This window comes from Amborella trichopoda, chromosome 1 (genome assembly GCF_054954075.1).
Source record: "Amborella trichopoda isolate Santa Cruz 75 chromosome 1, AtrichopodaSantaCruz75HAP2 v2.0, whole genome shotgun sequence".
NCBI lineage: Eukaryota > Viridiplantae > Streptophyta > Magnoliopsida > Amborellales > Amborellaceae > Amborella > Amborella trichopoda.
The window spans coordinates 21,204,481-21,221,183 of record NC_142336.1 but is presented as its reverse complement, the minus strand read 5'-3'; the positions used below and the strand labels follow the sequence as shown (position 1 = coordinate 21,221,183).

At 41.8% G+C, this 16,703-nt stretch overlaps 1 protein-coding gene across 1 annotated transcript; it reads left to right on the top strand.

The window, feature by feature from the left end:
• The first annotated feature begins 15,916 nt into the window (after window positions 1-15,916).
• Window positions 15,917-16,462, top strand: LOC148783740 (uncharacterized). Its single transcript, XM_088871996.1, has one exon. The coding sequence runs from the start codon at window positions 15,917-15,919 to the stop codon at window positions 16,460-16,462; it is 546 nt and encodes a 181-aa protein (XP_088728122.1).
• Window positions 16,463-16,703: the final 241 nt, after the last annotated feature.

Below are 16,703 nucleotides of genomic sequence, written 5' to 3'. Positions count from 1 at the left end.
ACAAAGAAGATGGATGGACCTACTAAATGAATATGACTGTACCATCAATTACCAACCGACAAGACTAATGTTGTGGCCCACGCTTTGAGTCGGAAGCCCTTAGTGTCAGTGGCACACTTGATGACTCAATAAATGAAACTGATAGAAGATGTAGTGGAGTGGCACCCAACTCTGCCCCTTAGTGTTGGGGTAGGAATGACTGCTGGTATGAGGGTGGAGCCCCAGCTCTTTCAACAGTTCATAAAGCGCAGAGAGAGGATCCCCAACTTATAAAAATTCTGGAAGAAATAAAGTTGGGAAGAAAAGAAGATTTCTTTTTTAGTGGGGATGGTCTATTAAGATTTTAAGATCGGGTTTGTGTCCCTAATAATGAGGGCATGAAGTGGGTAATTTTAGAAGAAGCACACCACTCCCGTTATACTATGCACCCGGGGGGGCACTAAGATGTATCAAGACTTGAAGAAATTTTTTTGGTGGAATGGTAAGATAAAGGAAGTACCACAATTTGTTTTCAGGTTCTTAACATGTCAGCAAGTGAAAGATAAACATCAAAAAACTGCTGGACTATTGCAACCCTTGCGCATGCCAGAGTGGAGTGGGAACACATTACCATGGATTTTGTTTTTGGCTTACCCGGGACAGGTGCTGGACATATAGTATTTGGGTCATTGTGGACCGACTGATGAAAGAGGCCCATTTCTTACCTGTTCGCACAACTTATACTTGGAACAAATTGGACTCATTATATATTAAAGAGATTGTAAGATTACATGGAACACTTGTCAGTATAGTGTCTGACAGGGACAATAGATTTACTTCAAGATTTTGGGATAGTTTGCAATCAGCTTTGGCGACAAGACTCACTTTTAGCACTGCTTTTCACCCCCAGACTGATGGGCAATCAAAAAGAAATATTCTGACTTTAGAAGACATGCCAAGAATAACCAGTCCATGCCAAGAATAACATCAAAATCCTAAATATTTAAAAGTACCAATGGTTAGGTGCCTCGATCTCGCCCCTCGAATCTAGATGATTGGGGGGCACTTGTCTCGGGTTTCAGGGGAGACCCGGGATGTTTTGAGATCGCTCTCTCGGGAACCTCATTCGAGAACAAGGCCAGGTATTACCAACCGATGAGAGAGGAATTTAAGGTGAGTTCGGGACTTACTCCAGCTGGCTCACATAGGCGCTCTCTTAGATCATAAAGAAAGCCCCCCAGTCGTAAAACAGGTTCGGAATCACCTCCCTTGGCTTGTATTCTCCTATTTTCTGCAATTAAACATATATAGCAAAGGTTATAAGATAGGTGGGTCAGCAGAACTCACCTTGCCTTCTTGATGAATACATGCAGGCATACACATTCAAAGAAGGAAATAATAATGAGAGAAGAAAGGTGGGGATAAAAGAATTTGACTAGGCGGGGAGATCAACTTAGTGACTAATCTCGTAGGTAATTGGTTTGATGTGGCAGTAATGAGGTCACAGTAATTCTGACACAACAACATTACGGTTAAATGACAGGGCTACCATAAGAGGCTAATCTCAACCCCTCTTAGTCAAACAAAAGGATAACAGAAGGCATGAAAATCATAAAGAGAGAATAAGAAGTAAGAGAATAAGAGGAGAAGAGAAAGAAAGAGAAGAAGAGAAAGAAAGAAGGAGAAGAGTGTGAGAGAAGAGAGAAGGAAGGAGAGAGGAGGGAGAAGGAAATAGTCGCCAGTTGTGTTAGAAGAAGAAGAGAAAGAAAACACAATAGAAACTAGGCAGGCTGTGTTAGAAGAAGAAGAGAGAGAGGACACAGTAGGCGCTAAGTATCGTCGGCTGTGTTAGAGAGAGAGGGGCCAAGAAGGAGAGAGAGGACACAGTCGGTGCTAGGTTTGGCTAACTGTGTTTTAAGAAGAGTGGAGAGAGAAAGACACAGTCGGTGCTAGGCAGTATCGGTTGTATTTTAAGAAGAGCGGAGAGAGAAAGACACAGTCGGCGCTAAGCATTGCTGGCTGTATTTTAAGAAGAGCAGAGAGAGAAAGACACAGTCGAAGCTAGGCATTGCCAACTGTGTTTTGAGAAGAGCAGAGAGAGAAAGATGCAGTAGGCGCTAGGTATTGTCGGCTGTGTTTTAAGAAGAAGAACAGAAAGGAGATAGGGATGAGAAGAAGAGAGAGAAAGAGAGATAGAGACAAGAAGACTAGAGAGAAAGAGAGATAGAGATGAGAAGAAGAGAGAGAAAGAGAGATAAAGATGAGATACAAGAGAAAGAGGGGAGGAGAAAGAAAGTTACCTTACAAAAGGGTACCGGCCCTTTTATTCTGTAAGGGCCACAATTTTCTCCCAAACTAGTATCGCCACACGAGAAGAGATATGTAATGTCGAGCGAGCTAAAGGCATATGGAGTATTGTCGTCTGAGGCATTGCCGCGCTTGTTTAAGGAGCAGAACCAAGTGGAGTAGTTCACCGAGTGGAGCAGCACCAATTGGAGCAGTGCCGGTTGGATTAGCACCGGTAGGATAAGAAGAGAGCAGCGAGCCAGTTGGAGCAGCACAGAGTGGAGTAGCCTCGATTGGAGCAACGCGATGGGATAAGAAGAGAGTAGCGCATCGGGTGGAGTAGCACCGGTTGGAGCAGCGCCGGTGGGATAAGAAGAGCGTATCGCGCTAGTTGGAGTAGCACCGGTTGGAGCAGCACCTGGTGGAGCAGCGTTGGGTGGAGTAGCGCCAGTTGGATGTTTGATAGTGTAGCATCAAGAGTGTCTTAGTCAAACGTATAGCCTCTGTACATGTCAAATCCACCTTGTACGTGTCAGAACAATGAGTGATTGCTTCAGCCACAGTGTTTTCCAACCACCCTCTCCTTTTAAGCCTTGGGAAACACAGGTCTCTTCCATTTTTATCAACTTTTCCCTCTCTCTTGGAGCTCATTGCTGCCCCTTTCAAGACAACCCACTGGTGAAGCGAAGGAAAGCCCGTGAAGGCCATGAGTGATAATTTGTGATACCGTGAGAAGTTAAGGTAAGTGGGTTTAGCTTTATGCATCTATGAGTGTTGTAAAAATGTTGAAATGGATTAGATGATATAAAGGAAAATATGAAGAATGAATGGGTTAACATGAGGTTGAAGTTTCAGTTTATGCTTCTCAATGCCATGACTATGTCTATGTTTGCTCTTTTTATTTATGAAAACTCATGATATCACTCACTGTGAGACTCCTTATCACAAATAAGGTTCCTAGCCCAAAGTTTGGCTTGGCTAGGGAATATTCAGTGTTCTTTAAAAGTATATTAACTTGAGAATATGAATTTCCAGAACTGTGAATGTTTTTGTATCTATATGTTCAATGACAAAATGACAACAAAATGGGACCAAATTGGTCCCAATGAAAGACATATGTGCATAATCCAAGTTTGCTTTTTATGTCATGATAATATTTTGCATGGATAAAAAGATATGGCCCTAAATGTCGACGCATGACACTGTTCACAGTCGCTGCTATTTCCAGCAACTGTGACCCTCTTTAGGAAATGTTTTTGACCTAGCTAATGGTATCCAAAAAACTTGAAATTACTACCATTGGGAAGGTTTATGAATGTGCTTAGAGTTTCATGTTTTGAGATGTTTGAAACTCCCCACGGATTTTGACCTATGACTAGAAATGCACGAACACATCACTACGCACTGTTGCAAGGAAATTTCCAGCAGCTAAGGCTCACTTTGTACTGAGCTATTGACCCATCAAATAACATCCAAATTTCTTTAAACCACTGTTTTTGTAAAGAAATGTGTATTAGCTCAAGGTTTCATGTTTGAGGAAGCTACGCCCTCGCTAAGAGGGGAATGTCACTGTTACTTGTAACTACATCATTGTATGACCATGCGACTCTAAGTTATCTTGATATATGATAAATGTGAATGCCATATGATAAATTCGATGAGAATTCCATAAAGATATGTCAATGATGCCATGTAAACTGCATTTGGTGAGAAAAAGGGGCCACAAGCGCAAATGCTACTAAGAAAGCTTATGTGTAAATGCTACTGAGAAAGCTTATGTGTAAATGCTACTGAGAAAGCTTATGTGTAAATGCCCTGTGATAGCTTATGAAATCCATGTCTTTTGCTACATGCTATGACGTTATGATGAAATATGATTCATCTGTTATGAGGCAATGAATGGCCACTGCTTATATTGTTATTGACCACTACGCGGTGGGACACTTACTGGTAGTGGATATTGATATGATGATGCGATGAATGGCCACAACTTATATTGTTATTGACCACTACGCGATGGGACACTCACCGATAGTGGATACTGTTATGAGGATGTGATGAATGGCCATTGTTTATGTTGACATTGGCCACTACGCGGTGGGACACTCACCGGTAGTGGATGCTACTATGATATTGCCTGCTATGCGATGGGACACTCATCAGTAGTAAGGAAAGAGATGCTGGTATATTGCCTAACCTGCATAATGATAGGAATGATTTAAGGGAGAGGATAATGGGTCGCACCATTGATTTATGAAATGAGATGTGATTGATGCATTGCAACGTAAGGGCCTATCGAAACCCCAATGTGTGCTGGGGACTGTGTGAGTGTGCTGAGGGTATTACTAAGCGGATACCCCACTTGTCATTAGCCTCCCTCCTGTGTGATGGTAGAGGTCTTAAGCAATAGGATTGGCTTAGCTTGATGGATAGGGCCTCTACTGCTGGAGTAGGTGATTTGGGTAGTGCGTGGGTAATGATTGAATTTCATCATAAGAAATGTTTAGCATTATAATAGTGGAATGATTTATGATTTCACTAATTGAAAGCTCTGATCGCACTGGTTTAGTGATGACTGCCATTTAAATGAAATGTTCATATTCATTGTCTTGACTTGATATGCATTTATGCTAAATTATGACTTTATATTGTTAAATTGTGTCGTTGTCATATATGGATAGAACCACCACAGATGCATAACACTAGACCTGCTTACTGGGCTGTATAGCTCATCCCATCATTTTTCTTCCTCTCCTTGTAGTTTGATAGTGGCAGGTACATGGCTGGAAGTTCGTGTTTGCCGGTTGGAAGACAAAGCTAGTGTTCTTGAAGAAGGTGTACCTTGTTTATGTCTAGGCGGTTTGGCCCTGGTTTTGTTTGGTTCTCGGTGGATATGTGTAATATTGAGCCTAGATGCCCCAAACTGAATGTAATATTTTGCAAGATTTTCATATTATGAATTTTGGTGTGCGGAGTTTTTCCTTACTCTTATGTTAGTTAAACTTGTCTCTTTAGTTCCCTTCCATTGTTTGCTCGATATTCGAATATAAAGGCATTGAGTCCACTCCTACCTGAGTGACAAACGTTACATTAAATCACGAACCTATGTTCGATCGTCCATCGCTGCGTAAGGTACGGTGGTCGGGGATGGGGTCGTGACATCTTCTCTCTCTCTCCAATATACACCCACGAGCTTAAGCAAAAATGAAGTCTTTATTGAATCTTTAAGAATGAACCCAAGGGGATTTTACAATTTGGCTTTACATGATTATATAGAATTTGGCCCAAACATGGGTGGATGCCCAAAAACTATCTAGAATTGAAGATAATTACAATTTAATTGAATTAAAATAAATTCTAAAAATGGGTGCAAAAAGACTGTTTTCCACTACCTGACAATGTGTGGAATTCCAGAACAGTCCCTACTCTTGCTTGAGAACTTGCATGATCTTCCATGACTGGTCCGGGGTTGTTCTGGTGCCTATTTGATCAAAAGATGATTGTTTTCTTGTGGGGCTCGACATGGCGATCGATTTGATACCAACTTCGAGCCATGAATATTGTTTTTAAGCCAAGATCATGAAACTTGAAATTTACTTCAGTCTTGAAAATTTTGGATCGCTTGTTTGCTCGTTTCTTATTGTTTTTCTTCAATTTCTTCGCTAAATCACACTAAGCATGCTGCCATGATCACGTTGCAACAAACGGAGCTTGATTTGGTGTTCCAATGAAGATTTCATCGTCTTTAGTTTTTTATCGGAATCTTAAAATCCGACGGCTGAAATTTACAGCAGCTTCGATGCCTCTGTGCGTGAAATCCAACCGTTCATCGTACCTGGGGTTCGGACCAGAAATAGCCACGGACCTCACACACATATTGCAATTGGTTTCGTGCTAATCGGCAGCCGAACGCCATGATTTGGCCGCTCAAGTGAGGCGTGCTGTTGCTGAATTTTTTGCAATTTTCTTCACGGATCAGCAACTTCTCTCTAGTTTTTCTCCTTGCTTGGGCATCGTCATGGGGCGTACCACATATCGAAACGCTCGTCTTGATGAAACGAATATGCTCACAAAATTTGAGAGTGATCATACTTGGATCGAGGGAGATATGGGCCTCAAAATTCACTACTCATGACTATAAAAACAACCACCTTTAATGGTGTTTTGGTGCAGGGTGGCCACACAGGAATAGTGTGTGGCCTATCCCTTTTGGTATTTTACCCATAACTTTGGCCTAGAGTGCCTGATTAAGCAGAAACTTGACCCATATGGGTTTTTAATTGTGTCGGATCCAATGGTGGTAGTCCTACGACTGTTTGACGCACCATAAATATAGCTCTAGTTATGGGGTCTATTTCAGGGTGCTAAAGGTCAATTTTGTCGAAATTGTTTCTTTGTGTTCACTGCCTTAGACATGTCTGATCGCGATGAAACTTAACAGTTGGGTTTTTGGAGTGCTGATGAAGATCTTGACCAATTTTGGGGCTATTATGAGACTATCAAAATTTCCACTGTTTTATAGGCTTTGTTGACCTGCTTCCTCTTTATTCCGCATCGGGGACCAAGGTTTTGAAAAATGCATTCAAACAGCTTGCCCCGCCGAATGTTGTGCTTCGAGAGAAGCAAGAAGGACAACATTCAAAAAATTTCCTTCGACTCTAATACTTTTTTCTTCTTAACCACAGGACCACGTGACCGCCGAGGAGATTCACGCAATGGTGTAACTAGGATGCTCAGACGTAAGGATGCATTATTTGCGGGTCCATCCGTGGAGACTTTAGGGGGAGAAGAGACTTTTTTAGGGATCTTATCGAAGTCCTCACCCTCATGTGGACTGTCTGCGGTTCTAAAGCTGAGGATTTTGTACGGACCTCTTCAGTCAGAATCTGGCCCGTCTAGGAATTGAGTGCCATGTCGAAGGGCATTGTTCCCATTTGTCCTAGGTTTCTTTGTCTTAAAAAGACAACAAAAGAGCCTTTGGTCGGCGCTCATCTACGTAATGCACCAGTTGTTCCTTGGCGAGTAGGTACCTTATGTTATCGAGATGACCAATGTTGGGTATAACCACCCCTATCCACTGCTTTGCAACAACGACAATCATCTGATTTTTGCTCCAATGTCATGGTTGACATAGCCTTCTTGGGGCATCTTTGGTTCGTCGGAGTGACTTTCTTGTTTGTTTGTTGTGTTGAAGAGCCTTTTGTTTGCACTCATTTGTGTCGTGCACCATTTGTTCCTTGGCAAGTGGGGTACCTCAGTTTATCGAGATATCCAGCCTTGGGTATAACCACCCCTACCCACTATTTTGCAGCTACGACAATCATTTGATTGCCGCTTCAAATTCATGGTTGACTTAGCCTTCTCAAGACGTCTCTAGCATCTAGGAGTGTGTTTCGTAGCCTCTTGAGAATGATGCTCCTTTTCATGAGACTTGTCTTGCCGTCTTGGCGAGTATTCTATCCTTCGAGTATTTTTTGGAACTAGACTCAGGCTGTCGGAATCCTTTCCTTAGAGCTCGTATTTTTTGACCCTGGTATTGTAACACCAGGGATTTTTTTCTTTTTTTTTTAGTGAGGGCTGAAGCCGCTTGTTACGGTGAGTGCTGCATCAACCAATTTAAGGTCATATAGTTTGGACCTCCGCTACAGTTTAAGGTCATATAGTTTGGACCATGGTGTTGCTCCTTTTAATGTCATGCGACAAGGACATGTACCATAGTTTTAGGGTCATACAGCTAGACCATATACAGTTTTAAATTCATGCAGCTAGGACCATGCAGTTTAAGGTCGTGCAACTAGACCTCTACTACATTTTAAGGTCATATAGTTTGGACCATGGTGCTGAGCCTTTTAACATTTTAAGGTCATATAGTTTTAGGGTCATATAGCTTGACCATAGCTATGTAATTTTAAAGTCATGTAGCTAGGACCATGCAATTTAAGGCTGTGCAACTATAGCTCCACTACAGTTTAAGGTCATATAGTTTGGACCACGGTGCTGAGCCGTTTAACATCATGCAGCTAGGATGTCTACTACAGTTTTAGAGTCATACAGCTACACCATATCAATGCATTTTAAGTTCATGCAACTAGGACCATGCAACTTAAGGTCATGTAACTAGACCTCTGCTACAGTTTAAGGTCATATAATTTGGACCATGGTGTTGAGCCTTTTAACGTCATGTAGCTAGAACGTGTACTATAGTTTCAGCGTCATATAGCTTGACCATAACTATATAGTTTTAAAGTCATGCAGCTAGAACCATGGAGTTTAAGTTCATGCAACTAGACCTCCCCTACAATTTAAGGTTATATAGTTTGAACCATGGTGCTGAGCCTTTTAATGTCATGAGTTTAGGACGTGTACTATAGTTTTAGGGTCATACGACTAGACCATAGCTATGCAGTTTTAAAGTCATGCAACTAGGACCATGCAGTTTAAGGTCGTGCAACTGGACCTCAGCTACAGTTTACGGTCATATAGTTTGGACCATGGTGCTAAGCCTTTTAAAGTCATGTGGCTGGGATGTGTACTATAGTTTTAGGGTCACACAGCTAGACCATAGCTATGCAGTTTTAAAGTCATGCAGCTAGGACCATGCAGTTTAAGGTCGTGTAACTAGACCTCCGCTATAGTTTAAGGTCATATAGTTTGGACCATGGTGCTGAGCCTTCTAACGTCATGCAGCTAAGAGGTGTATTATAGTTTTGGGGTCATACAGCTAGACCATAGCTATGCTGTTTTAAAGTCATGAAGCTAGGATCATGTAGTTTAAGGTCAAACAACTAGATCTTTGCTACAATTTACGATCACATAGTTTGGATCGTGGTGCTGAGCCTTTTAACGCAATGCAGCTAAAACGTGCACTATAGTTTTAGGGTGACACAACCAGACCATAGTTATGAGTTTTGAATTCATGCGGCTAGGACCATGCAGGTTAAGGTCATGCAACTAGACTTCTGCTACAATTTAAGGTCATATAGTTTAGACCGTGGTGCTTAGCCTTTTAACGTCATGCATTTAGAACATGTACTATAGTTTTATGGTCATAACTAGACCATAGCTATGCAGCGTTAAAGTCATGCAGCTAGGACCATGCAGTTTAAGGTCATGCAGCTAGTCCTCCGCTACTGTTTAAGGTCATATAGTTTAGACTATGTTGTTAATCCTTTTAATGTCATTCGGCTAGGACATGTACTATAGTTTTAGAGTCATACAGTTAGATCATAGCTATGCAGTTTTAAAGTCATGCAGCGAGGACTATGTGGTTTAAGGTCGTGCAACTAGATCTCCATTATTGTTTAAGGTCATATAGTTTGGTCCATGGTGTTGAGCCTTTTAAAATCATACGGCTAGGTGTACTATAGTTTTTGGGTCATACAGCTAGACCATAGCTATGCAGTTTTAAAGTCATGCCGCTAGAACCATGCAGTTTAAGGTCCTTCAACTAGACCTTCGTTACAGTTTGCGATTGCATAGTTTGAACCTTGATGCTGAGCCTTTTAACGTCATGCTGCTAGAACATGTAATATAGTTTTAGGGTCATACAACCAGACCATGACTACGCAGTTTTAAAGTCATGCAGCTTGGACCATCCATTTTAAGGTCGTGCAAGTAGACCTCTATTACTGTTTATGGTCAACCATGGTGCTGATCCTTTTAACGTCATGCGTCTAGGATGTGTACTGTAGTTTTAGGGTCATACAAGTAGACCATAACTATGCAGTTTAAGGTCTCTCAACTAGACCTATGCTACAATTTACTGTCGTATAGTTTGGACCATGGTGTTGAGCCTTTTAACATCATGCGACTAGGACATGTACTATAGTTTTAGGGTCATACAGCTTGACCATAGCTATGCAGTTTTAAAGTCATGCAATTAGGACGATGCAGTTTAAGGTAGTACAACTAGACCTCTGCTATAGCTTAAGGTAACATACTTTCCACCATGGTGTTTAGGATTGTACATCTAGACCATTGTGTTGGTCACCATGTAGGTGGAGCTCCATGAGGAATACGTCTGTGGATGGAAATTAGAGTCACTGGTGATGAAATGGTTAAGGCCATTCACAAACAGAGGGCTTAGATGGAGGTGGTGGCCCGACGAGTGATGGCGAATGGAAGCAAACTTCATTGGGGATTATGAGACAAATGTGGGTCTTTTATATCCTTGTGGACAGAATAAATAAGTGTGAGGCACCACTGGGAGTTGCTGTAGCAAGAATGACCCTAACTCCACTCGAGATAACAAGCTGTAGTACGAGTATGGCTCTCCTACTGGGGATGAGATGTCATGATCAGATTTTGATCGACCTAGGTTCAATCGGTCAGAGTCAAGTTGCGACCTCACTGGGAATAGCGATAGGATACACACGACTTCCGCCTAGGTTGCTTAAAATACAACCAGTGCCAGGTGCAGCAACCATTATTTCTTTTGAGTGCTCAGCTGGAGATGAGCCTTCGAAAATGCAACGGGAGCTGACATTGCTTCTTAACCACTAAGTCGACACTAAATTGCTAAAAACACAGTCGGTGCTAGATTGTTAAAAACACAGCCGACGCTGAGGACAACACGTGCTTTGAACATAACCGACGCTGAGTTGCTGAGCATACAGACGGCGTTGAGGACGACACGTGCTTTGAACATAGCCAGCGCTGAGTTACTGAGCATACAGTCGGCGCTGTGTTGTTGAAACACAGCCGGTGCTAGGCCACTTAGACCACGTAGCTGACGCTAGGTATGGATTGATATTTGAGCCATGATCGGAGCCTGGCCCAGTCCTGATCTGTGCTGCATGCCATTTGATGAGGTGGTAAATGAAACATTACCCAGGCCTTGGGTCCAAGCCCAACTCGGTCAAGTCCGTTTGTTGGAGTTTTACAGGTGGCGATGAGAGTTGCCTCGTGCCTCGGGTCAACGCCCGACCCGACTGATCATCGTTTGACTTTCCTTGGATGCGGTTGGGATTCCCATTTTGTGAGGGGCGTTTGAGGGTAGTGTTGGCTATATAAGGGGGAAAAACCCCATTTTTCACCGAAGGTAAAAACTTAAACAAAAATTTTTAACAGTGAGCAGAGGGTTCTTGGTGGAAGCTCCGGCAAGCCGAGGGATTTCGACAAGAGATCAAGTGTTCAAGCAAGTATTACAGGGAAGGTTTCTATAAGCCTGGCAGAATTTTTTACCGGGGATTGGTGAAGTTGCAAGAATGGAGAGAAAAAAGAGAATTCTCTAGGAGTTTTTCGAGAAACAAGGGAGCTCCGGCTGTGTTTTTGCTGGTTGGAGAGGTGGAATGTGACGACCCAAAATTTTCCTGGCCAGTTAGAATGCATGGTGGCCTAAAAAGGGAAGAAGTTGTGGCAGCGACGATCGCACAACATCAGTTGGGAAGAGCAGCATCGGCTATTAAGAGGAAGAGCCCAACGCCGGTTGGGAAGAGTAGCACCGGCTGTGAAGAGGAAGAGCCAAGCGTCGATTGGGAAGAGCAACAAGAGGAAGAGCCCAGCATCGGTTGCCCAGCACCGGTTGGATATGAGAGTCGTTGGCTGTGTAGAGGGCCAGCGCCGGCTGTGTCTCTTACATGCATGAGTTGAGTTGACACTTGTTTAATGCATGATGATGTGAGTGCCACTTGTCCAGATTTTTTAGCCCCTTGGTGACACTTGGCCAGCCACCCCAAACATGAGAGTACTTAAGACTCTTCTCTCACCTACGCCCTCATTCTTAACCCTCTTTCTCTCTCTATGACACAAGTGGAAGAGTGACTTTGTGAGCAGCCACTGTTGGGTGGGTGAGAGCTATGAGAAAATGTTTGAGGAGGCCCCATTGTTAATTTGATAAGTGGATCCATTACCCTTGTATTGTAGTCATGGGAATGCATGGAACTTAGGCATATGAATGAGCAATAGAAGTGCATGCAATGTGGAAAAAAAAAGAACCTTACGCCTTTTTTAATGGAAATTTGGAGTTTTTGTTCCATAATAATGATGAATGTAAGAATGGAGTTGTGATTCTTAAATTATTTAAGAAATGCATGTTATGTGTGTTCACATTGTGAGAGAAAGGAGGTTATCATGGTCTTCATTATGAAATGGTGGCCATGCAATGCATTCTTGACACATGTTAAATTAAACTGTGAAATTCCAGGAATATGTGTGTTCTTAAATGAGGCTTTTGAACAGCCAAATGGAGTCCGATTAACCTCAAACTACCACTGTTGTAAAGATACGCGAGCCTAGTAAAATGTTTGTTTTTACCCTATGTTGGAATTGTTTACAAAAATAAAGTTACGCTTCGAAATGAGAGGGTATATCACGATGGACTGTTTTCCTGGATTTGTCATCAGTAACCACTGTATTCATCAATTTTAGCTAACCAAATGACGTCTATTTTCGACTAAACCATAGCCTTTAGAAATATCATTGAATGGGTTAAATATTGTATGTATAAAATATTTGGAATTCTCTTTATATTGAAAGTTACGCTTCATTTTATGAAGGTATATCATTGTGGAAAGTTTTAGCAAATGCACAGATTTAATGCCTCTGATGTCACTAAATTTGACTAACTAAAAAGTATCTATTTTAGCCCAAACCCCAGCCATTGGAACCAGTTATGAGTAATCTTTTAATTCACATGTTGAGCGCTTTTGGAGGTTCCCTTTTGATCTTGAAACATGAGTGGAATTTCAAAGAAATGTCACTATTTTCACCGCACAACAGATTTCAGACTAAGTGTCTATGTTCTTGGGTTCTTTTGAGGGATCAAATAAGATCCAATTGCACTCAAAGCACCTCAAATTGAAAGATAGTTGTGTGTAACATAAAGTTGTTTATGGAGCTATCTTTAACTTCCAAACGATTCAAAAGTTATGACCTTATTTTGATAGGATATCATTGTCTAAAATTACAGGAAATGCTATCATGTGACACTGATATTGTTACTCCGTGATACTAATATTGTTGCTCTGTGCTACTGAAATTGCTATTCTTTCATATTAACTTAGCCATTTTGTGATACTGATACTATCGAATTTTGTTAAACGAACACTACGCAATGGGTTCCCCATTGGTAGTGTACTGTTTGATTCTGTTATATGAATATTGTGATTTCTATTACACTGATACTATTTGATTATGTTATATGAATTCTGATATCTGACTGATACACAATGGATCCTCCATTGGTAGTGACCACTCTGATTTTGTAAGTGTGAGCATGGACTTGCCGCACAATGATATATATGTGATACTCTGTCGGACTTTGTAAGTGTGACCATGGACTTGCCGCACAATGATATATATGTGATACTCTTTCAGACTCTGTAAGTGTGAGCATCGAAAATTGCTGCACCTTGACATGTGAGCATGGACTTGCCACATGATCCTTCCCTGACTCCCAATGATAGGAAGGGAGCTAGGCACTGATTGTACTTTGGGAGGGTCACACGCCCCAAGATTTCTGGGCACTATCCATCGGGACCCCTTTGGCAGTGTTACGTCCTCTAATGGTGAGAGAGTAAGAGAGAAGTGTCTTGCAAGGCCTCAGCTTATCAAAAACCCCAAAGCTTGTTGGGGATGTGTGCATGAGTGTGGACACTATGAAGTACGACATCTACTTATCATTGTCCTCCCTCTTAAATGAGGGTATAAGTCCCAAGCTCAGGATTAGCTTAGCCTTATCACTTCGGCTTCTACTTTGGGAGTAAACTACTCGGTTCTGCTTCTCTGAAGTCTGTATTCTGTAAGATTATCCAACTATAACTGTGCTATGCGAGTAATGCTCCGTTAATTGGTTTTAATTCTTTTATATGGCCTTCATGTGCACTATAATATGTGACCTTACTCTGTAAGACAAAATAAGATTTTTGATGAACTATGAGCATGTTAACGTGTATTTACTGATAGTCAGGAATGCAAGGGTAGTGATTTTCTTACTGGGCTTTTAGCCCATTCCATCTTAATTTCATAACTGTAGAGTGAAGGGCAGAGGCAACTATGCTTAAGGTGGGTGGCAGTTTTTGAGGGCCTGAAGCCTGAAATCAAATATTTTGAGGAGCCGTCTTCTGATGACTTTCGTAGTATGTTTTGGTGATTTCAGTGATATGATGTATTCCTCATTTTGTGTATCTTGTGGGCTAATAGTGCTTTAACGATCTTGTAAAGACTTTGATTTGGGAAGAAATGAATTAGTTGTACTTCTTGGATTGATAATTGTTAGATGTATGGATTTATTTTAGTTTTCTTTTGTGGTTTGCTCTTGATTTCGTGTTTCATGCGTTGAGCTATGCCCACCTGAGTGACATTCACAACCTCCGGTCACAATCCTGAGCTCTGTTGCCCTCCAGTAAGGGTCAGGGAGCGAGGTCATGGCAGTTGTGGTATCAGAGCATTTAGAATAGGATTCTTGGCCTAGGGAGCTTAGAAGTGTCTTTATAATAGTTTGGGCATAATGGTAACTGAATGTTTCTGTCTTAGGTGGAAGATGTCAAGGACGAGGACTAATAATACCACAACTCTAGTAACAGAAATACTGATGCCCTCAGAGAGTTGGTCAAGGGCTTGGGGGCCTTGACACAGATGATGAAGGAAGTTGTGCCAGCCCCATCTACCCCTGCCCCCGATTCGAATGATAGTGGTTTATTAGAAAAGTTTAGGAGGTTTGCTCCTCCAACCTTCTTGGGGCTTGGGGAAGTAGAAAAGACTGAGAGATGGAGGAGATAGATAAAGAAGATATTCAAAGCTTTAAACTGCACTGATGAATAGAAAGTCTGGTCACTTTCATGCTTGAAGGGGATGCTGAACATTGGTGGGGCTCCGTAGAACAATCTTCGGAAAGATCAGGGACTGAGATGACCTGGGAGAATTTCCAAGAAGCCTTCATGAAAAGTACTTTCCTGATTCTTTGAGGGAAAGGAAAGAAGTGGAGTTTATCGAACTGCAACAAGGGAATCTAATTGTGGAGCAGTATGTAGATAAATTTGCTGAGTTGTCGAAGTATGCGACACACATCATTAATATTGAGGCGCGGAAGGCTAGAAATTTTGAGAGAGGCCTCGAGCTAGAAATAAGGAAGGGAGTGGTATCATCCAATTTAAAGAACGTTTTCCCTTTAGTGGATCTGGACATGAGGATAGAAAAGGAAGATGACGAATCCCGAGTGGGAGAAAACTAGAAGATGAGGCCAGTCCAGTATGGAAACTCAGGGAGGAATGCTCGGCCACTACTGAAGAGGAACTTTCGGGGAAAACAAAATCAGAGAGGTAAGAAGATTTTTAGAGCATTGCCGAGCGATGTATAAGAAAATTGGTTCTCGATCTGCTCGCACTATGGGAAGGAAAATCACTCGGTGGCTGATTGTCAAAGGAAGACGGGGGCATGCTTCAGATGTGGTTAGTCATGCCACCAGATTAGAGATTGCCCAATAAGGGGGGCTGAGGACCGACCGAAGACTCAAGGTCGGGTGTTTGCTCTTACCGAGCATGAGACTAAGGCATCAACTTCTGTCATTTGAGATACGCTCTCTATTTGTGGCATTGAAGAAAACATCTTGACTGATCCTGGATCTACACACTCTTTTGTTGCACCTCACTTTGCATGCCTCATGAATGCTAGACCTTCTTTGCTTGACTGGATATTGGTAGTAAGAACACCCATGAGAGGATCTATAGAAATCGATACTGTTTATAAACATTGTGGGGTTTTGCTTGAAGGGTGTAAGTTGCATATAGATTTGATACTGTTAGATATCCAAGATTTTGATGTTATTTTGGGCATGGACTTGTTATCCACACATCATGCTATTGTAAATTGTCGTGATAAGATTGTAGCCCTTAGACGCCCAAACCAGCTTGAGTTGAACTTTATTGGCATCAAGGATGTTCCTCCTCTGCATTTTATTTCGGTTATTCGGGCTTCCAATTTATGGACTAAAAATAGTGTAGGGTATCTAGCTTACATAGTGGAAAATTGGGATGACCGGTCTAAGTTAGAAAAGATACCGGTTGTGAGAGAATATCCTGAGGAGTTAACCTCTATGCCCCTAATTAGAGAAATAGAGTTTGAGATAAATGTGATTCCTGGTATTGTCCCTATATCTAATGCCCCTTATAGAATGGCTCTAACAGAATTAAAGGAGTTAAAAGAACAATTACAAGAGTTACTAGAGAAGGGATTTATTCGACCTAGTGTGTCACCCTGAATTGCGTCTGTCTTATTTGTTAAAAAGAAGGATGGGTCTTTGAGGTTATGCATAGACTATCAGCTGCTAAACCAGGTCACTATGAAAAATAACTACCCCTTACCTAGAGTTAACGACCTTTTTGATCAACACCAAGCGGCCCAAGTATTCTCCAAGATCGACCTTTGGTCGGGTTACCATCAGCTGCAAGTCAAGGAAGAAGATGCATCTAAGACTGCATTCAAGATTCGTTATGGTCACT